The sequence below is a fragment of the Peromyscus leucopus genome, chromosome 2 (genome assembly GCF_004664715.2).
Source record: "Peromyscus leucopus breed LL Stock chromosome 2, UCI_PerLeu_2.1, whole genome shotgun sequence".
Classification (NCBI taxonomy): domain Eukaryota; kingdom Metazoa; phylum Chordata; class Mammalia; order Rodentia; family Cricetidae; genus Peromyscus; species Peromyscus leucopus.
The window spans coordinates 32,297,743-32,320,592 of NC_051064.1; the positions used below are offsets into that span (position 1 = coordinate 32,297,743).

At 35.2% G+C, this 22,850-nt stretch overlaps 1 protein-coding gene and 1 pseudogene across 11 annotated transcripts in view; both read right to left on the bottom strand.

The window, feature by feature from the left end:
- Nucleotides 1–22,850, bottom strand: part of Sntg1 (syntrophin gamma 1) — a 741,147-nt gene that overhangs the window by 238,161 nt on the left and 480,136 nt on the right. For all 11 annotated transcript variants that reach the window (XM_028855148.2, XM_028855136.2, XM_028855144.2 and 8 more), the window contains one exon: nt 7,089–7,191. In XM_028855148.2, coding sequence (XP_028710981.1) covers nt 7,089–7,191 — 103 coding nt within the window. The remainder of the gene's footprint in view (nt 1–7,088; nt 7,192–22,850) is intronic.
- Nucleotides 17,813–19,759, bottom strand: LOC114681579 (annotated as a pseudogene).

Here is a 22,850-nt window from a genome sequence, read left to right on the forward strand (position 1 = left end):
ACTGGAACATTATCTCAAGTGAAACAGAGTACAAAATGGAGGGTTCTCCCACAGGAGATGTTAAATAGCCACCCTATGCCAATATTTTGTATGACAGTTGTTGGAAGTAATATGTAAGCAATTTCCTAAATCTAAAATTAATCATTATATGGGTGATATTTTACCAACTGATTCAAATGCAGATATTTTAGAAAGAATGTTGGAAGAAGTAAAGAAAAATTTGACTTGTTGAGAATTACAAATTGCTCCTGAAAACATACAAAGAAGAGATTCTATTAATTTTTTAGGATATAAAATATGTCTACAAAATATTAGACCCTAAAAGGTACAAATTAGGAGAGATCAATTACATACTCTTAATGACTTTCAAAGATTATTAGAAGATATTCCCTATCTATGGACTGCTGTTGGGGTAAGAAATGATGAAATGAGATATTATATTAGAATAGATATTTCTACAAAATAAACAGAGTAAAAAAAATAAAAACCTATTGGGAAAAAATCTGAGTTGATTTTAAAAGGAACATAGAGACTTTGTTAATTAGCAGAAATAAACTCAGCAGAAATTGACAAGTTGTAGTTAGAAAGTGAACCTTGGCTGAGAGCTTGCAGTAATTTTTTGGGAGAGATTAAAAATTAATATCTCAAAAGCATCGGAATTCAACTTATGAAAGTAGTTAAATGGAACCTGCTTCACATTGTATGGGAAACACCAAGATCTGTAGTCCCTACATTTCATACAGACACAAACAAAGAAGGCCAGGCAGGTTACAAATCTAAGTAAAGTGGTTCAAAATCCTTATATTTCTGTTCAAAAATTGGAATTATATGCTATTCTGGTGGTATTAATGGATTTTTCCTAACCTGCTCTATTAACTTAAATTTTCTCAATGCTAATGAGAAAGGAACAACAGCTGAAGAGAGACAAAAACTACAGAATTAAATCAGCCTATATACTTTAAGGATATACTGACTTCAGAATAGAAACAAGGATATGTATTATGTTGGGGATGAAGTTTGCTTTTGTTTCTACATGAGAATAAAAGCTATGGATAACCTCGCAATTGATAAAGGTTCAATTTGTACAAGAGACCTCTTAGTTAGAAGAGGTGATGATCAACCAGCATGACCATCCAATTTAAACTAACTTATAACTCTAACAAATGCTTATCATGTAATTAGATATAACTTGCCAAAAGGGAATCTCCCCAAAGATAGGGTAGGGAAGGGTTTTTGTTCTTGTCTTTCAAGAGAATGAAGGCTAAGGAATCTGAAGAACACTGAACAAATGAGACATCTGAAGAAAAAGAACAAATCACCCCCCCGCAAATGTCCCAAGAAAAAGAGTAAATGGCCCATTGGTATATATAAAATTTCATAAGTCTTCTTAAATGTTTGTTTCTGCTGTTCTCAACAGACACTTAACACAAATGGTCTTCTTGTAGTCCCAATTCAATTAAAAATTAAAGCTGGCTTTGGAGTTGGAGGATGGTTCTCTCCTTCTCTAAACCCAAGCATGCTTGTTAAAAGAAAATGCAAAATCTCTGTAAAAACCATTTGATATGGGACATAAAAAAATTAAGGAATTATTCTATTGCACTAATCTCATAATTCCTTGATTTTATTTTGATTCTTTAAAACTTTTCTTAAGGTATGAATTTTATATCAAAATTTATAAGATTATTGTATATACATATATATATACATTTGAACTTATATTATATTCTATATTATATATATTTATATATATTAAACTTTTGCCATATTAATGGTCATGTAGAGTACTAACTAATTCTAGAAAAAAGGCTTCACTAGCAGCCTGTACATGTTTTCATGTTTGAGTCTCTTTCAGTTTTCTATAGTGAATCATGTCTGTGCCTAATAGTGACTTTGAAGTCTCCAAAAAGATGATGGGGCTCCACAATGATGATAATACAACTAAGCTGACAAACACCACCCAAAGATCAACTTTAGACTGCAAACTGCACTATGAATCTTAAAGGGTCTTATTAATAAAAACAAACCTGGAGCCAGGTACCGGGGTCAGTGCTGGACGATCAGAGAAGCAGAACAAGCCACAGCCACCTCACCTTTTCAATTCCTCAGCTGATCCTTTTTCCTCAGACTGAAAGCCTTTGATGCCTCATTCAAATGAATCTCAGCTGAACTGCTGCTCAAAAGCCTAAAGGCTTAACCAGCTCTAGTTCCTGGTCCTCATGCCTTATATACCTTTCTGGGATTAAAGGTATGAGTCACCATGCCTGGCTGTTTCCAGTGTGGCTTTGAACTCACAGAGATCCAGATGGATCTCTTCCTCTGGAAAGCTAGGATTAAAGGCTTGTGCTACCACTGCCTAACCTCTATGTTTAATCTTATGGCTGTTCTGTTCTGACCCCCAGATAAGTTTATTGGGGTGCACAATATATCAACCACAGCAAACTGCTCAGGTCAATTTTGAAATAGCTAGCTGAGATTATCCAACCTCACAGACGACTCAAGCTAGGACTTGAGATAAGTCCTGCATTTTTCCATTATGTAGAGAATAGACAACACATGATACAGCTACCTCCACCAGGACTTGACAATTAACTAAATTTTTTTTGAGGATCCCCTAAAGATTATTTTGGCCCCCAGGAAGCAGGAACTAATTTTAAGAACATGACACCCACATTCCCAGGAAGTGAGGTGGGTGGTTTTTGGTCATTCAATGGGTTATGAATAATTGTCACTGCTTAGGATGACTGGTTATAATTTGTTAATTGTTAATGGTCAAGAAAAAAGTGAAACAAAGGAAATTAATTTCAGAGTTCTTGTTTGAAAAAAATAGAGTATATAGATAAGAGATAGATTATTGAATCTACTCTGAAAAGAAAATAAGGGAAAATATGGATTTGATGAGATAAAAAGGTAGATTATTGAAGCTGCTTTTAAAGGTGACTGTTAATTATAAATACTTTACATTGGATTAGATTTTTATATTGTATATAAATCATGTATATTGCTAAAATTTGAGATTGATTTAGATAGATATAAGATAAAAAGGTAGATTATTGAATCTACTTTTAGAAGGCAACTGCTAGTTTTAAATATTCTACATTGGATTGGATTTTTATATATTGTATACAAATTTTGTATATTGATACAAATATGAGATTGATTTTGTTAGAAAATACTGTACATATATTTCTAATCATGTTCAATGTATTGTACCTATACAGTCCATTTAATAATGTAATATAAATTGCTAGTCCTTAAAATTTATTATTACCAATGAATTAGGATATAAAGAAATGCAGGTTAGAAGTTATGACAATCAAACTTGTAGTCATATTAGGTATGTTTTCAAAGTCAAGCAGAAATATATTTTAGATAGACAGGTCATCTTCAAACACTTCAGAGATCTGCAGAATATGGCATTTAAGATGTTTTAATAACAGATTTTTTTCTTCTTTTTATGACTATGAGACATATCTGCTTCTGGCAGTACAAAACTATTTAAGAGGAGATGATGGGCATGAAGAAACTCCACATGGAGTTTACTTTCATTGGGGCAAAAGTTAGCCATTGGGCAAGAACAGGCCCTTGCCTCAACTGCTGACAGTATGCTGTCCAAATGAATGATTAGGACATAAATAAAAGGACTTCTGATGATTGCCAAGACAAGGTAGGAAAGCTCTTTAGAAAATCCTGCATCACAGATGAGTCTTTCATATATGCTAGGCCTCTAGACCAAACATGGATGCCCCAACTTTGCAGAGAAACCTCAGATAACTCTCCAGGTAGCTAGCTGTTTCTGTAATAACTCACATTTTTTGGAAGTTGTTTGTTTGCACTTCCTGTTTAACTAGGCAATATTATTTCCTTCTTGGGTTTCTGAGGGAGTTGAAGATAGTTATAATTTTCCTTGTCAACAATTTCAGAAAAGAAACTCACCAAAGAGGTGTAAAGTGTATAAGTTTGAAAGATATCAAAGGTAGTTTTTGGTTGGTAATACAAGTTAGGATAGAAAGTGAATTAAGTACATTTTGGACTCACCAAAATAGGATAGATAATGGAATATTTTCATTGGATCTGTCAAATGCAAATGGGCTAGACATTGTTGATTTATTGCCTGTATATATTTTATATTGTACTTATTGTGTGTAGTTTTTCTTATATTAGTTATAACTTTTGTATTTTAGACCAAAAAGGGGAAATGTGGTGATATTTTATTTGTGCACCCAATAAAGACTATCAGAGGAAAAAGTCAGCCACTGTAGTAAACATAGAGGTCAGGCAGTGGTAGCACACACTCTTAATCCTAGCATCTAGGAGGCAGAGATTCATTTGGATCTATGTGAGTTCAAGGCTACATTGGGAAAAGAGCCAGGCAGGGTGGCATGAATCTTTAATTTCAGTGCCAGTTAGCAAGAAGTCTGGAATTCTGTACAGAAAGACAGGAGTGATAGATCTAGGTGGAAAGAAGAAAGTGATGTAGCTGGATGGGAAGAGGAAGTAAGATGGAAGGGCAGAGAAAGGTATGTTGGTATGTCGGTGTGAGTATACAGAAAGTATCTCTCTCTTTGCCTGGGGATTTCCTAGCAGTAAGAATGTGGCTGGCTTCTTTCCGCTTTTCTGGTCTCTCAGTTTTCACCTCAATATCTGGCTCCAGGTTTTTTGTATTAGTAAGACCATTTTGCAATTTGTCTTACAAACCCACCTTTTTTTTTTTTTTCTGTTTAACAGTGTGTGAAAACTTAGGTAAAATAATTACACAAATGAAGGAGATCAAAGAGATACAAACAGAAATGAAGAAATAACATATCATTACTTGAACACAATATGAATTTATACGTAGAAGACCCTAAATGCCCCACCATTAAACTTCTATAACTGTTAAAGTGCATTTAGCAAACTAAAGGGATAAAAATATCAAAAGCTATTCTATATACAAAGAACAAATATACCAAGAAAGAAATAGGAAATGGTATAATTTAGAAATAACCTCAAATAAAAAATGACATTTATTGGGATAAAACAAAGTGAAAGACATGTCTTTCATAAAATAAAAAATTTTAATATTGATTAAGAAAAGATGAAGAAGATATGAAAAGCTGGAAAGACTCCCTATTCTAAAGTATTCATAGGATTAATATTTTGAAAATAATCATTTCACCAAAAGCAAACTTAAAATTCAATGCAATTTCTTAAAAATTCCCATTCACTTTTTACATAATTTAAAATATTAATCAAAATTTATATGGAAACACCAAAGACCCAGGAAAGCTCAAATTATCCTGAATATTTAAATAACTATTTTAGGTATCCCCATTCCAGATTTTAAGTTATAATACAGATTTATAATGAAGACTGAATGGTACTTCTGTAAAAACAGACATGTTGATCAATGCAACATAATTAAAGACAGAAATGTAATTTTGCATGATTTGAGATACTGTGGCCAAAAATGCACACTAGAGAAAAGACAGCATCCTCAAGTTTTGATGCTTGTTGGAATGTAAGTGCATTATATCCCTTACCCTGAACACACACACACACGCACATGCACACGCACACGCACACGCACTCACACGCACACGCACACGCACACACATACAGAATTCTTATGAGTGGAAATAGCAGACTCTTAATTAATTATGGTTATACCCCAAAATTAGTACATCTCTCAGTCCTTATCACAGAAGCTTCTTGCAATAGATAACAACTAACATTGAAGCCCACAACTGGTCACTATACAGAAATTATAAGACATCAGAATGCTCACTCTTTTTTTGTTTGTTTGTTTTTGTGACAGGGTTCATTTGGGTTGTTTTGCTGCCTGTCCTGGGTCTCTCTCTGTAGACCAAGCTGACCTCGAACTCACAGAGATCTGCCTGGCTCTGCTTCCCAAGTGCTGGGATTAAAGGTGTGCATCACCACCACCCAGCATCAGAATATTCACTCTTAAATGTAATTTCTATATCAAATTCTCTTCCAGATTTCTGGATATATGCAGAAGAGGACGGAGAAAGACTGTAAGAGCCATAGGTGGAAGATAATTTCAAAAAAGTTATAATATTCAAACTCAACATTGCAAAGTCACGTATGACTTCCTGAACTTGTCACAACATGCACAAAACATGCACAAGTTCAAGCCAGAAAATTTCTCAGCATATAAATGACATCTATGTAAAATGAGATACAAATGGGAAAAAATGTGTGTAAAGATGTTGATCATCACTAATGATAGGGAAGTTAAAACCTATACTATAATATCACTGTATAATCATTTAAAAAACAGCAAAAACATTGAAGATGACTCAAAGACTTAGGAAATGTTGATGATGATGGTGAACATGTGAAATAGCAGTGTCCCCGTGGAAGCTTCAGTAGTTAGTATTCAAAATGTAACACACAGAACACATAACCAGAAATCCCACTTCTGTATGCACATCCCCAATAATAGAAAGCATGCTCTCAAAGTGATGCTTTCATAAGAACAGTCTTGTTGACAATAGCAAACTAATGCAACCAAAGAAATGTCCATTAGTTGATGAAAGGTCAAATATGATGGAATTTTTATTCATTTTTAGATACAAAGAATATCTTATCCTAAGGCAAAAAATTAAGTTTCATCATATATTAACAACACACACACACACACACACACACACACACACACACACACACACACATACGAGGGGGAGAGAGGGAGAGAAAGAAAGAAATATCAAGAGAAACAAAATTGTTTTAAATAATGGAAAAATGATCTGAAAAGATGTTTATTCTAAAGAAATAAAGTGGTTAAAAAGCACATGGTGTATGGTGAGATGATGGGTAGAGTGAGATGATAGCAGAGAGGGTGAAAATTAGTTAAATGGAAGATTTCATAACCACTAGAAAGAAAAAGTTTGAATATCTTGGACATAAAAGAAAACAAATTTTTGAGAAGCTAATACCATATGATTTGGTGACTGTATGCAATGTACATGTAGCAAGATAACACACTGTACTATAAGAAAAAAATGCCAACTACTGGTTGAAAATAAATGGGAGACAGAGAACAAATGCAATGTTGCAATTATTCTTTGCACTTTACAGATGCTTACATGAACAGTCTTCATTCAGTGGGAGTTTGAGGAAAGCAGGTGCTCTTTTTAGAAATGACACTGTCAGGGTCACTTCCTCCCCAGCATTCCGAAGAACCTGAACCTGGAAACAGAAAAAGATTAAAATAATGTACCCATCATTAGTTGTACATTTTCTTATGGTTATCAGCTCTAGGCATTATTGATTGTCTTCCCACCTCTTGATTTTCTCTTGATATCAGAACACTTTGTGAGAGATAAAAGGATAACTTCCTCAAGAGTGCTGTCTTATATCCACTGCTTCTCATGCTCATGCCTTTTGCTGCTGTCTTAAACACGGCAATTTGAACCTCCCAGTAACATTCATGGAACACCTCCTGAGGTGTTTATCTTAGGCAGTGTTAGAGATGAGATTGCAAAGTCTACAGAATGATATATGTTAAGTAATCTTGTAGCCACTGTATCTGTTAGTTTAATTACTGCTTAATGGGGATGTCTTTTGTACTGTAAAATTCAATAATCTTTGACGATAAAAGGAAACTAATCTTGCAGGTATGGACCAAAGAATAATTTTAAAGCTTCATGAATTTATAAAAAACCTTCTTCAAAACTTTATTAAATCTTTTCTTTTCTCTGAAAATCTGAGAAAATAAAGGAGTTTGGTATCATCAGTAATTCTCAATATTTGAAATTATAGAATAAGTAGGTCGTTTTATCTGCAAAAATGGTCCCGATTTCCTAAAACTCAAAGCAAAATAGAAAACAGACAATAGAAAAATCAGTGTAAGAAAGGAATGAAAGGAAGGTTGAGTAAGAAATTTGTAATCTCAATGTAGTTTTCACAAATCACACAAATGTGGGCATGATTATAAACTTTGAGGTAAACCACAGGAAGAATTAAGAATCTTTAATGACTAAGGATGCTGAGCACTTCCTTAAATCTCTTTTAGCCATTTAAGATTCTTCTGTTGAAAATTCTCTGTTTAGATCTGTAGCCCTTTAAAAATTGGATTGTTAGTATTTTGATGTCTAATTTCTTGAGTTCTTTATATATTTTGGAGATCAGCTCTCTGTCAGATATGGGGTTGGTAAAGATATTTTTTCATGCTGTAGGCTGTCATTTTGTGTTATTTACACTGTCCTTTGATACAAAGTCTCAGTTTCAGAATTGTACAGACACTTTGGAAATCAGTATGGTAGCTTCTCAGAAAAGTGGGCATCAACCTGCCTCAAGACCCAAGAAATGTTTAATCATACCACAAGGACACTTGCTCAACTACTCATAGTAGCATTACTTGGAACCTGGAAACAATCTAGATGCCCTTAAACCAAAGAAAGGATAAAGAAAATGTGGTACATATACACATTAGAGTACTACTCAACAGTAAAAAACAATGACATCATGAAATTTACAGGAAAATGGACGGAACTAGAAAATATTCTGAGTAAGGGAACCCAGAACTTAGGAAGACAAACAGGATATGCACCCACTCTAATAAGTGGGTATTAGATGTAAAGCAAAGGATAACTAGAGTACAACCCACAGCTCCAGAGAAGCTAGCTAACAAGAAGGACCCTAAGAAGAATACATGGATCACCTTGGGAAGGGGAAATAGATGAGAATTCCTGAATAAACTAGTGGTGATGGGGAGCAACAGAGGGTAAGGGATGGTGATTAGAATGTAAGGGAATGAGATGGTTGAGCTGGAACAGGGATGGAGTGGGAGAACAATGAAAGAGAAAACTTGATGGAGGGAGACATTATTGGGATAGGGAGAAATCTAGTGCTAGGGAAGTTTCCAGGAATCCACAAGGATGACCCCAGCTTAGACTACTAGCAAGAGTGGAAAGGGTGCCTGAATTGGCTTACCCTGGTAACAAGATTGATGAATACCCTGTCATCATAGAGTAACTAATAGAATCGAAGCAGATGTAGAGATCCACAGCCAAGCACCATGCCGAACTCCAGAAGTCTAGTTGAACTGAAGGAAGAGGGATTCTATGAGCAAGGGGCCTCAAGATCATGATAGGGGAAACCTATAGAGACAATTTAATCAAGCTAGTGGGAACTCACGAAATTTAGGCCAAAAGATTTAGAGCCTGCATAGGACTGGACTAGACCCTCTGTAAAGTGAGATATTTGTGTATCTTGGTCTGATTAAGGGGCCTCTGGCTGTAGGATCAGGATCCATCCCTGGTGCATGATCTGGCTTTTGGGAGCCCATTACTTATGGTGGGACACATTGCACAGCCTTGGTACATGAGAAGAGTCTTTGACCTGCCTCAACTGAATGTACCAGGCATTGCTGACTCCCCATGGGAGGCATTACCTTTTTGGAAGAGGGAATGGGGGGGGTAGTTTGGAGGGAGGAGTCTGGGGAAAGCAGGAGGAGGGAAGAGAATGGGATCTGTGGTTTGTATGTAAAATACATAAAAAGTTCATAATAAAGACAAAAAGTATTTTTAATGAAGAAATAGTTAAAGAAACACAAAAACATGCATTACTCATGGGTATGCAGACAATCTCCTTCCTGTTGGGAATTTCCAGTTGTACTGTAAGTCCTCTTTCCCAAACAGAGAGACTGTGCAACCAGAACAGAGGTTAGGGGTTCTCATCCTGACACTGTAGAAATCCTACCCTGAAGCAAAAGCCTAGGATGGTAAGCAAGGTCCACTATTCCTGTCAACTTGCTTCCCCCCAACCCTCCCCCAAAAAAAGGCCTGACTGGCTATAAATCTCCAACTAGAACATTTCTTTAATAGTTACTGAAAAAAGAAGGCTAATTTAGAAAGCTCTTTTATCTCTTCAGGCTAAGCAAACAGAGAACAGTGGGATTTCCAGTGGGAAAAAAAATGAATGTCGCAAATAAACCCTTCACTACATAGTCTAAAAGGATCAATAGCCAGAACTGTGATTTAAAAGTGAATTTCTGCCGGGTGTTGGTGGTGCACGCCTTTAATCCCAGCACTCGGGAGGCAGAGCCAGGCGGATCTCTGTGAGTTCGAGGCCAACCTGGGCTACCAAGTGAGCTCCAGGAAAGGCGCAAAGCTACACAGAGAAACCCTGTCTCGAAAAACCAAAAAAAAAAAAAAAAAAAAAGTGAATTTCTATTTAAAAAAGCATAGGAAACTAACATAGAATCTTTATTAACAATGACCTAACATAATTTTTAAAAAGTTGGTGAAGATGAAATAAAAATAATTTTAAGTAAAAAAAAAAAAATAATGACAGCTTGGAAGAGAACTTAACAACCAGCTCATGGCAAGGTAAACCAACTTTTAGAAATTTTGACAAAGACCATAAAATGAACTTTAAAATATCTGGTAAGAATTTACAGTTGCATTTATTTAGTTGAAATGTCATAAACACTCAGAAAAGAAACATCAAATTCTAAAATCATTAAAACAAAATTCACAGAACAGAAAAGTATAATAACATATGTAGTATATTTTCTAGAGTAGAGGAGAACAGTGAATCACCAGGAGAAAGAAGTTCAGAGGCATATGTGAACATTCTTACATATCTTTACATAAACAAAATGCCAAAATATGTAAAGATACTACATCTTGGTTAGATGGAGTTTAATCTAAGAATACAACGTTATTTAACATTATAAAATAAATCTGTATAATGAATCATATTGAAAAAATTAAGTTTACCCCAAATATAAAACTGTTGACAAAATTGAATACACATCTATAATAGACACTGAATAACAGCAGAAGCAAAGTTCCTGGAATACATACATGTAAAGCTTTGAAAAGCTGTGAAGAGCATCATCCTATCTGAAGAAAGACAGAACCAGAATTCTCCATGCTTATAAAATGATGTATATCATTGATAATTATTCTAGTCAAAATTTTAATTGGAGGTGCTAAATCAGAGCAATACAATGACCTAAAAATAGGAATGCAAATTTAAAAGGGAGAAATGGAATTATCTTCAGTTACAGATTGCATGATGATTTTTTTAAACAGTAGGAAGTGTGTTAGAATTAAAAATAATAGTCACAGGTCATCAGCTTAATGAATGATATGGGATCAGTGCACATTCAACACATTTCTGTGAGGTGACAACAAAAAATACTGATTTTATAAATAAAACCATATATAAAAGCAATAGCAATATGAAGCATTCATGCACTAATCCGACAGAAGTTATGAAAGTACTATGCACTTAAATATTCAGAATATTATTACTAGTATTTTTAATATATTTAAGTATGTGTTACTCAATATTGTTAAGATTTGATTTATATCACTATCTGACCTATAGATTGAAATATGTTGTAATGGAGACCCAAAAACCTTTTCTAAAGAAATTGTCAAATTGATTTTGATAATTCTTCACATAAAAATTCAAAAATTATAGGATATACACTATAGGAGCAGGAGGGTATGGCTAATTAGTGAACATTAATTTCTTAAAGAGTTACTAGGAAGACTGAAATAATGATATTGTTTTATATATATGGAATATATTCAGACATAGACATAAAGACATTGTAAGTCATAAAAATAAAGAACTTGAAAGTATCTCAAATCAAAATTCAGTGATGAAACAAGTAGTTCAGCAAAATGTGATCAAAATAATCAATCAGATATATTCCTAAGAACATATATCAACACTAATTCATGAAATGTGTACAATGTGACTACTATTAGGAAAAGGCAAATACTACTATAATTTTTTTACAGTTTCTAAAGATAAGCAGTGCCAGGTGTTGCTAAGGCTGTTTAGGAAGGGAAAGGAAGAATTCTCATATCTGACTGACAGAAATGGATATCAGCATGTAATCACACTGTCAAGCATTTGACATATATGATTAGTTTTCATTAATCACACAAAATAATGTGTCCCATTACATATTAATAAGTATATATGACTTGAGACTGCTCATTTGTAATCACCCTCAGACCAACCTCCTCCCTCACCCCTTTTACTTCCCACTGCCTTGTCTTCCCCAAGCTAGCTTCTTCTGCTCTCATGCATTACATGAGTATGTGTTATTAAATGTATGTTTCAGAGAATATTAAAGAAGATATAATAAAACACCTTTTAAACTTTCATGTGATCTCGCTATAAATACACGTATTCCATACATGAAAGATAATGCCATCTATTTTTTGAAAGGAATATTTTTCCTTCTTCTGTACAGAAGAATAATAAAATTCTATTGTGTGTATGTACCACAATTTCCTTATTCATTTGTTGATGGGCATCTAGCATGTTGTTATTTCTTGATCACTGTGAAAAGTGATAGAGTAAAAATAGAAATGTAAGTATCTTTATGGAATGCTTACTTAGATTCCTTTGTGTTAGGTGTGATATAACTGCATCACTTTTAATTTTAATCTATTGTTGTATTAAATTTTTTATACAATCTAACTTAATAATGTTTTGCCCCTCCCCCAGCTCCTCCCAGATCTTTCCCACCTCACTACCCACCCAACTTTATGTTCTTTCACCCTCCAAACAACAAGCCAACATAAAGATAAAACAAAATAAAACAAGAAACAAGCACAAAACGGAAAACAAAACAAACAGGAAAACACCAATAAAATAAGAAAAAAAATGTCAAAACAAAGGAAAATGAGACAAATACTCCAAAAAATTACCACTGAGGTCAGTTTGTGTTGTCCAACAATTTCTGAACATGGGGCCTGCTGTAGAGTGTGTTTTCCTGCTGGTAGTTTCAGAGTTTTGGGTCCTATATTATATAGCATTTCATCCACATTAAACTAATTTGATATAACATTATATTTTCAGCTTTCAATTGTGAAAGTCCAGTTTTTCTGGAATGATTTGCTAAATATGCTTTCTTTTCTGTAATGTCACAGTAGAAGTGTATGTTCATTTTTAAGTCTATATTTTATTTCCATTTGTCTACATTGTTGTGTGTGGTTTTCATTTTTACCTTGGAAAAGTTTTTTATTGGGACAGATTAATGATATTGACATTTCAAGTTGATTTTACAGCTTGCTATCTTTCTGAAAATGTTTATCAGATATCAAGTTTTTAGTTGGACTCTTGGAGCACTGAAGCATAAAAACAGGTGGCCTGGAAATAGGGATGTGTTGACTTCTTCTTTTTTAATAGACTTGTCTTTAAGCTCAATTTCTTCTTCGAATTTTCCAGTAAAAACTTAAAGTAATACTTTGAATAAACATTGCACTAATGAACACTCTTTTTTATTCCTTGTTTTTTTTTTTTTTTTTTTTTTTTGTGGAAAATCTTAGATTTTTAGCCATCTAGTAAAATGCTGGATGTTGTGGAATATTAGCTAAGAATGTGTTACATTCCTTTATGCTGTAGAATATTTGTTTAATGATGCAAAGATATGTTGCATTCTTTTAGGTTGCATTTGCTTAAATCTGTGAATCTGTGTTGTTTTGCATGTCTAAAACACCTGATTGGTCTATTAAAGGGATGAACAGCTAATAGCTAGGCAGGAGAGAGAAATAGGCTGGGCTGGCAGGCAGAGAGACTAAATAGGAGAAATCTAGAAAAGAAGGAAAAGGGAGAAAAGGAGAAAGAGAGAGGCCAGCAGTGGTCAGCCATGCAGGCAGCCAGCCAGCTACAGATTAAGAAAGATAGACATATGTTGGAGAAAAGTAAAGGCCCAAAGGAAAAAGTTAGGCAGAATAATTTAAGAAATACTGGCTAAAAACAAGCCAAGTTATGGCTGGGCATTCTATAAGTAATAGTAACTCTCTCTGTGTTTATTTGGTAGCTAGGTGGTGGGCCCCCAAAGAGCAAAGAATAAAAAGCAATAAACCACAGTTTGATATAGACTTATCAAATATAATACAGCCTTCATTATGTTGAGGTAATGTCCCTCTATTTGGAATTCCTTTAATTATGAAGAAATGTTGAACTCTGTTATAGGTCTTTTGTGCACTTCTTGAGATGATTTTATGATTTCTGCTCCTAGATCTATTTATGAGTTGTATTACTTTTATTTATTAGATATTTTGAACAATCCTGCATCCCTACTCTCAACTTGTATTTTAGATCACCATGTAAACAGATCTCTGGAAATGTCAGTAACAGATTATCTTGATACAGTCAATTGATGTGAATGGGCCAACCTAACTATGGGTAGTGTCACTCAATGGTTTAGGGTCTCACACTGAGTAAAAGAAGAACATGAACCTAGTATAAGTATCAGTTACTTTCTGTTTCATAACTGTGAAAGCAATGTGATTTATGACCTCCTGCTGCCATATTGCCCCTGCCATGATATATTGGACTCTGAAGCTATGTGCCTAAATACATCCTTTATCCTAATGCTTTGATCAGACATTTTGTCACAACTATGAGAAAAGTAACACATACAAAAGTTGGTACTAAGAAATTGAACTGTTGCTAAAATAAATCTGACAGTGTTTCTGTTAAGGCTTTGTAAATTTAGGGCTTTAGACTCTCTGTTTTTCAGCAATTTGTAGTAGAAATGTCTTTCCATGATATAAATTGAGCTTAAGGAGACATTCTGGTGAAAATTTGGAAGAAAAAAAATAAAAATAAAATGGATCCTTGAAGATCCAGAGTAGATTAAGAACTCTATTATGAACTGTTCAAAGGGATATTCATCTGATAGTCATCTGACATCCAGGAATCCTCTTCTAGCAAAGAATCTTGTTTAAGTAAGCACAGAAAACAATTTAGTAGTCTTAGACTATACTTGGTTTGGTTAGCCACACGACCTCTTCTTTTAAGAGAGGACATGAGAGGCTATTTTACCTCCATCTACTATGAATATGCACCTTCTTCAAGCAATACACAAACATATGCTGGTCACTCATTTGCATTGAGCTACAAAGATAAAGCCTCTGAACTCTGATGATAAATTTTTCTTTCCCTTAATGATCTTTAAACTCTCTGTTCAACTTATTCTATATGTATCCTGGTGCTGTGGGATGTCTTTCTGTATGCTGTGAATATGTGATGCTCTGATTGGTTGATAAATAAAGCTGTTTGGCCAGTGATAAAGCAGAATAAGTTTAGATGGTATGTTCCAACTGAAAAGAGAGGAGAACAGAGGAGAGGAGAGAAGGATATCAGCCTGCTGCACAAAGAACAAGAGGCCAGCAGAACAGTAAAGCCACTGAACACATGGCAAAATATAGATTAGTAGAAATGGGTTAATTTAAGACATGAGAGCTGTCTAGCAGGAGGCCTGCCATAGACCATACAGTTTGTAAATAATATAAAGCCTCTGAGTAGTTATTTTATAAGTTGCTTTGTGACCACAGGGCCAGGCAGGACTGGAGAAAACTTTCGATTATGTTTGGCCTCAATTCATTATGGAGTTTGCTTTCTTTGTGGCAAAAGATAGCCACTGGGCAAAAAAGGGCCCTTGCCTCAATTGCTTGACAGGATGTTGTACATAGGATTTTGCCAAAACTAGGTAAGATAGTTCTTCAGGTTCCTGCTTTGCAGAAGAGACTGCCAGACATTCCACAGGACACAAGGAGAAGTGACTGAGAGACTAGGCCTACAGGTTGAACGTGGATTTCCCAACATTGCAGAGGAACTTTGAATGACTGTTCAGGTAGCCAAATTTCTCTGTAATTTCTAGAATTATGGAAGTTGCTTGCAATACACTTCCTGTTTTCTCAGGTAATATTAAGTCCTTCTGGAGTCTTTGATGTAGTTGAAGGCTAAATAGTTATAATTTTCCTTAGTTATGATGAAAGATAAATTAGATATAAAATTTTTTACTCAAAAATAGGATAGATGATAGAATATTTTCTTTTTTTTAACTAGACAATTAAGCAAACCTTTATTGAAGCTTACATTGAGGTACAGAAATAAATTTCAGATGATTAAAAGCCCAACACCAATGAAAAGAAATTATGGCACCCAAACTTCCCATCTTGCAATCACACTAGGATCACTATTTAATCTACTATTGGTTTTCTAGGCTTTTCCCACATAAACCTCTGCAAATTTCAACATTAGAATTTGTAATTCTGTAAGATGAGTGAATCAGACCTCAAATCAACAAATTCTCATGGGTTACAAAAACCAGCTTAAATAAGCACTGGTCCTCGAAATAGCAGTTCAAACATTAGGTGCTGTGGTCATTACAGAGTCAGACTGATAAAGCTGATTTGAGGCTTCCCCAATGAACATTCAATCAACAGCGTGCTTAAAGTAACAATCCAGACAGTGTTCCAACCACTTGATTTCAACCCAAGTAGATTCTATGTTTAGAAATGCTAAAAAAGTGTTTCCTTATAAATACGGAAGAAACAGAACGTCACTGCATCAGTCCAGAAACTACCAAGAAAATAGTAAGAAGGCAATAAATAGGAAATTTAGTCCATTTTGCTCTTCTCCCAGCTGTTTAAATCCCACAACATCTGCAAATGCCACTAACATTGAAAGCCTATATTTCTAGTCCCATTAAATATTTCAGAATATTGAGTTGTTTTGTGTATTCATACATTTACTACCTGGCTGAGTAACCTGGATAGTCCTCACTCTGGAAAGCTTTTCATTTGATCATGTGAACACCATGGTGAAGGAAGACCACATAGGAACAGGTGAAGTCGGAACAACTCACATGCAGCACAAAAAAATATACACCTTCTAAGTCACAAATGGAAATGCCACAGATTCTCCTTTGAATCAAATTTTCTTTTAGTAGAAATTGGTGGCCATAGGTTAAAAGTTGACTGCACATTCCAAGGTCAGAATGTTTAGGATTAAGTGTCTGCCTTGACTCAGTGGACTTCCTCCAATCACTAATTAATAAGTTAGTGAAGGCATGGCAGGTACTCCATTAAAGCTAAAAGTGCACTGCACAGCCAACCAGTTCCATCAAGGCTTTTTTTTTTTATGAGTTCTCTCTGCTAACCAACCCTGGAGACTCAACTCTTTTCATTTAATACATTGTTTTGTCATTTATCTTCCACAGTTCATGCCAATAAGGAGGCCACATTCTTATGTCATAAAAAATTAAGCCAGGGTCCATCTCAAATTCCCACATGGGATATAAGATTTATATATATATATATATATATATATATATATATATATATATATATATATATATACAATTGAGGGAAGAGGAAAAGACACCGTGGTGAGAGAAGAAATCAATCACCAGACTATAAAAGCAGGAACAACTATAAAAACAATAGAACACAAAAGAGTAACTGGAATCAGCATTTTCTTATAAGGACTCAACTTATGGAAGAAAAACTTAATTGCCATTGCATAAAACACCTGTATGAAGTAAAAATTGGTCTTGAATAACATTAGTGGAGAATATGCTTTAGAAAGTGGAGATAACTGGATGTAAAGACTCTGGCAGCAAATTAATAGAACAGTCTCAGAAGCTAGCAATCTAATGAGGACAAAAACCTTGTCTGTGGAGGATTTTGGACAATACCTGCAGAAATATTACAATGTGCATAAACCAAATTGAATCATTTTCACAAGTGTCATAATAATTCATACCGTCAAAGTTCTTTTCTACATGTACTTCAATATCACAGCAAGAGTGGCATAGAACACCTAAACACAGAGGAGAGCATTCATGCAAGATATCTAACTCCTTGATATAATAATGCATACACATCAAAATGATCACACTATCAATACACTTAGGGCTTTCTGCAACTACAAGGTGGTGGTCATGGAGAACAGAGCCCCCACTGTCAACATCTAGAAAGCAGCCACCACCTCCTGTGTGTCTTCTCTTTTCACATTTTTTCTTCTTCATTATTCTTAATCAACTCTGCTGTTATTGCTGTTTCTTAGCAAAACTGGTAAAAACAAAATTGTAATCATTGAACATAGCACTCTGGCAATCAAGACATTTAAAACCTTCAATTTTCTGGGGGCAAGAAAGTACTGTGCGACATTTACAATTCTGATTAGCAAACAAGGTGGACACAAATTTTCCTGACTTGAAGACTTCCACAACCTGACTGATCAGGTCATCATAGTAGTTTTTTTCAAAGTTTTTTTCAAAGCTAACATAAGGGAATTCTGGTTCTGGAATGACGTGAATAGTCCAATATGTTCCATCCGATTTCATCCCATTCATTGAGTAGCCACAAGGATTGAACAGTGTGGCATCAATGACAGAACCTGGTATCAGGTCAAGAATTCCACTCTCATGAGTGACATCCTTTGTAGTAACACCATCTTTCATGCAGACCTAACTGGTCCATAACTGATGGGTTGAGCTGACTCATCAGAATTTCCAGGGTTTGATCTGGCTGATTGATTACTCAGCTCTCTGGGAAATCCAAAGTATACAAGTCAGAATTCATATGTCCCTGTTGGGGGATGTTCTGTATGTCCTGTGGGAGCCCATTCTCAGGTTCCTTGTGGCGTTACCCAGCAGGTCCGTATAGAGGATGATTAGGACCATGGGCCTGAGTGCAGGTGTTTGAGATGGTCTGCACTTGGCTGTGCTGGGGGATGGTCTGTATGTCAAGTTGTTCTGATTGGTCAATAAATAAAACCTGATCGGCTGTGGCTAGGCAGGAAGGATAGGCGGGACTAACAGAGAGGAGAAATAAAAGGACAGGAAGGCAGAAGGACTGGCTGCAGTCGCCGCCATGACCAGAGACACTGCAGCCGCCACCATGACCAGCAGCATGTGAAGACGCCGATAAGCCACCAGCCACGTGGCGAGGTATAGATTTGTAGAAATGGACTACTTTAAGATATAGATTTATGGAAATGGATTAATTTAAGCTATAAGAACAGTTAGCAAGAAGCCTGCCACGGCCATACAGTTTGTAAGCAATATAAGTCTCTGTGTTTACTTGGTTGGGTCTGAGCGGCTGTGGGACTGGCGGGTGACAGAGATTTGTCCTGACTGTGGGCAAGGCAGGAAAACTCTAGCAACATGTCCCATATAATATGCTGCTCATTTTGGGAAAATTGCATTAAGAAACTCAATTTCTTCCTGGAAATTCAGGTGTGGGTCCCCTTGGTGAGAAGGTTTCATTAAATTCTTATGGGAAGAAGCTTTGAATTGAGTCAAACCCACTGTAATCCCAAGCAGGCTTCAATAGAGGAACCAGTGCTTTCAATAAGAGGGTTGTACCACATGTCTTCAAAATGAACCGTCTCTTGGAGACAAACATGCTACTCTCACTGAGTACATAAGCTTCCTGCTTATCAGTCTTTGTCACACTTATGATTGAGCACTGCACATTCTTGAAAAGGACATCCCACTCAGATCTTGGGATGGTACAAAGATCCCCAGATCCCTGGCTTGCATCAGACTACTGCCTGGAGAACCAGACCTCCAACAGTTTCTTGGTCCTTTCAAAAAAATGTACAGCTTCCATCATTGTGAGACTAGGGAACAACCAACAACCATAGAAAATCAAGTAAATTAAATCTCTCTCCCATCACTCCTGATGCTGCTGCAGATTGTTCCAGCTGTTTTACTAAAGTTCAGGTTCCTTTTTTTTTTTTTTTGCTATAATTTTATATTAACTTTTTTTTTAAGAACTAATAAAATTTTCTTGGCTATTTTTGTGAGTGAAAGTTGAATGTGAATCTGTTGGAAATAGAGGAAGATACAGTTCAGTCTCTTGTAGTCTGCTACTTTCCCGTTAGAGAGAGTTGAGCGAGCACTAGCTAATGTCGCTGGCCATACTGTATAAGCCAGAATATTTTCTTTAATTTTGCCAAATATGAATGGACTAGACATTGTAACTATAATTCTTGCTTTATAACTGTTTATTATATATAATATTACTATGTTAAAGTTAAAACCTTTTTTTTATTAGACAGAAAAGGGGAAATGTTGTGGCATGTCTTTCTACATGCTGTGAAAATGTGTTGCTCTGATTGGTTGATAAATAAAGCTCTTTGGCTAATGGTGAGGCAGAATAAGGTTAGGCATTCCAACTGGAGAGAAAGGAGAATAAAGGAGAGCGGAGAGAGACACCAGCATGCTGTCCAAGGAACAAGCCACAGAACATGCAGCAAAACATAGATTAATAAAAATGGGTTAATTTAAGATATAAGAGCTAGCTAGCAAGACTCTTGTCATGGGCCATACAGTTGATAATTAATATTAAGCCTCTGAGTGATTATTTTATAAGAGGCTGTGAGACCATGGGGCTGAGTAGGACTGGAGAAAACTTCTGGCTATATCCTGTTATCAAGTAGCTGGTCCTGTTCTTTTTGAATTGTTTTGTTAATATGAAAATATAACAAAATGGTGTTATTTATGAAACTTTTAGAGTGAATTCTCTATTCACTACCTTATGCTTATTTGACATTGATATGATTAAAATCAGATGCAACATGGCAAGGAATATGTGTACTGCAAAATGATTGTGTGACCTGATCTAACTATCAAAACAAAGAACCACTTTCACTACATCCCTAAGCAATCCAATTCTTCCTTCTGAGCCCCATAAAAAGAAGCACTAAACCATAATGAAAGCCCTCTGGGTACATTCATTACTGTGACCTGCTGCTCCTTTGTTTTATATCTTTGCTCTGAAAGAAATTTTTTCTTGATATTTTTTTTCTTTTCAGTCTCTGAGTTTATTTAATTTCCTTGAATATGAAGCCAATAACCCAGAAAGATATAATCCCAACCCTGACCAACCTGTCTATATTTCTTTTTAAATCTTAAGAACTTATGTGATGTTGAATTTAAAAGTAAAGGGCTAGTTTATTTGGCATAGGGTAGCATTCAAGCTATGTCATGATTGATACTCATCATTCTCATTTAATTCTACAGTGAGAGAAAGCAAAAGGAGTTGATAGAGATTTGAAAAATGTGTGCTATTCGGTGAGGAAAGGTACTTTCCTTACCAAATAGAAAAAGGAAAAGTACTTTTTTTCACATTTTTTTTTTTTTGTGAAAACAGCTGTGATCTTTAAAGAGATTAACACTGTTAAAGAAAAATGGATAACACTTCAACAATGCTAAGAAATAGTGTCTGGAGGACAAGATCCCATATCAGACTTAATCTTGTAAAAATGCAAATTGATTTGACAGAAGCGAGGTTAATTTGAGAACACTACTGAAGGAGTTTTAGCTTCTCAAAGGCAAATTACCAGGAAATATTTTCTCATGGTAGACAGTCAGAAATTAACTAAAATGCGATCCAATGAACCAGGCTCCATCCTGACTTAGCATTAGAACTTGGCTACATCATTCAAGTGGTATTAGATTTTTAGACATAAAATGCAAGACACTCTGAGATGTCATAGAACCTTATCCCATGTTTCCAAAGAAATATCCATGTGCATCAGTGTCAGAGTCCCTGAGAGGATACTGTATGTTAAGTATCAATTTGAAAAATAGTAGAAATATGATTGTCAACTTCATTATGAACTTGTTGTTACTTAGAGTCATCATGGAGATAAACCTCTGAGCATGTGTGTTAGAGGTTATCTAGATTAGGGCAATTGAAGGAGAAGACCAACCTTAAATATAGACAGTTCCATTCCACAATCTATCATTTAGCACTGAATAAAAAGGAATGAGAATGAGTATTTATTCTCTGCTTATTGAGAGTGGGCGAATTCAGTGGGAACAGGCACACCTCCTCCCTTTCCACGATGAAAATAAACCCTGAGGTTGTAAGACTAAATTAGTTTCCTGAAGTCATTTTTGTCAGATATTTTGTTGCAATGATGTGAATAGCTCTACTATACCCAAAAACCATAACAAGTACAGTAATACAAGGAAGTCAGTATTTCATTAGACATAAGAGTACTTGATAATTTTACACTTTAAAACTGATTAACAAATAAACAAAATTTTCTTTACAAATTTTGAATATTTCTCAAAACATGACAGAAAATATTACTTCACAAGGATTTAAGAACTTTTATGCTTATATGATGAATGAGATTTTACAGGAAATATATGACCTTCCTGAGACATATTTGGTATGCACCATTTTGGCATCTACCATAATAATTCACATAGCATTAAAACCTGGTTTAATAATAATAACAAAGATGAGTTATTATTGTGACTGATGCAGGCTTTGCAAGGTAGCGATGAAGTCTCACATAAAAATATTCTTTCTCTGAAATCTGCTAACCAGGAGTTACAAGATAGTAATGAAAACTTACATAGCAGGCTCCTTAGTTTGGAATCTGCTAACTTACTATAAGAACATCAGTCCATTAATAATAAATGTACAAACAGATTTGATTTTATTCATACTAAATATGAATACTTAATGGATAGAACAATCACTATCCATGATGAAGTTGTTGCTACTCAGACACTTTATAATGAAGAAAGATTATCATTAACTGATAAAATAGTGTCTATGGAATCATGGGTCTCAGAAGAACATAAAATGTTGCATGATTCCATGAAATCTCTTGAATCTCTTACCACAAAGGAAGTTCATTCTCTGGAACAGACCCTAGGTGCTCATTTGCAAGCCCTGGAAGAAACTCTCAGTAAAGATGACAAGGGACCTAATAAGCAGAAAGGCAAGACAATACAGGTTGTGACATCTCCAGATGACTCTCATACAATGGCATATCCTGTCATCATCCATGAGAGGCCAGCAGATAATAGACATCCTGAGACATATGTGGACTATAGATTACAGCCTATTCTGATGAAAGATATTTAAAAATATAAAGAAAGTGGTAGTCACTTATGACATACACTCAACATATGTAAGACAGATGTTAAGTTCATGGTCTACCTCAAATAGAATCATACCATATGACTGGAATCGGTTAATTTCAGCTACTATGGAATATAGCCAGCAGTTGCAATGGGAAAACTGGTTGAGAGAGGAGGCTAA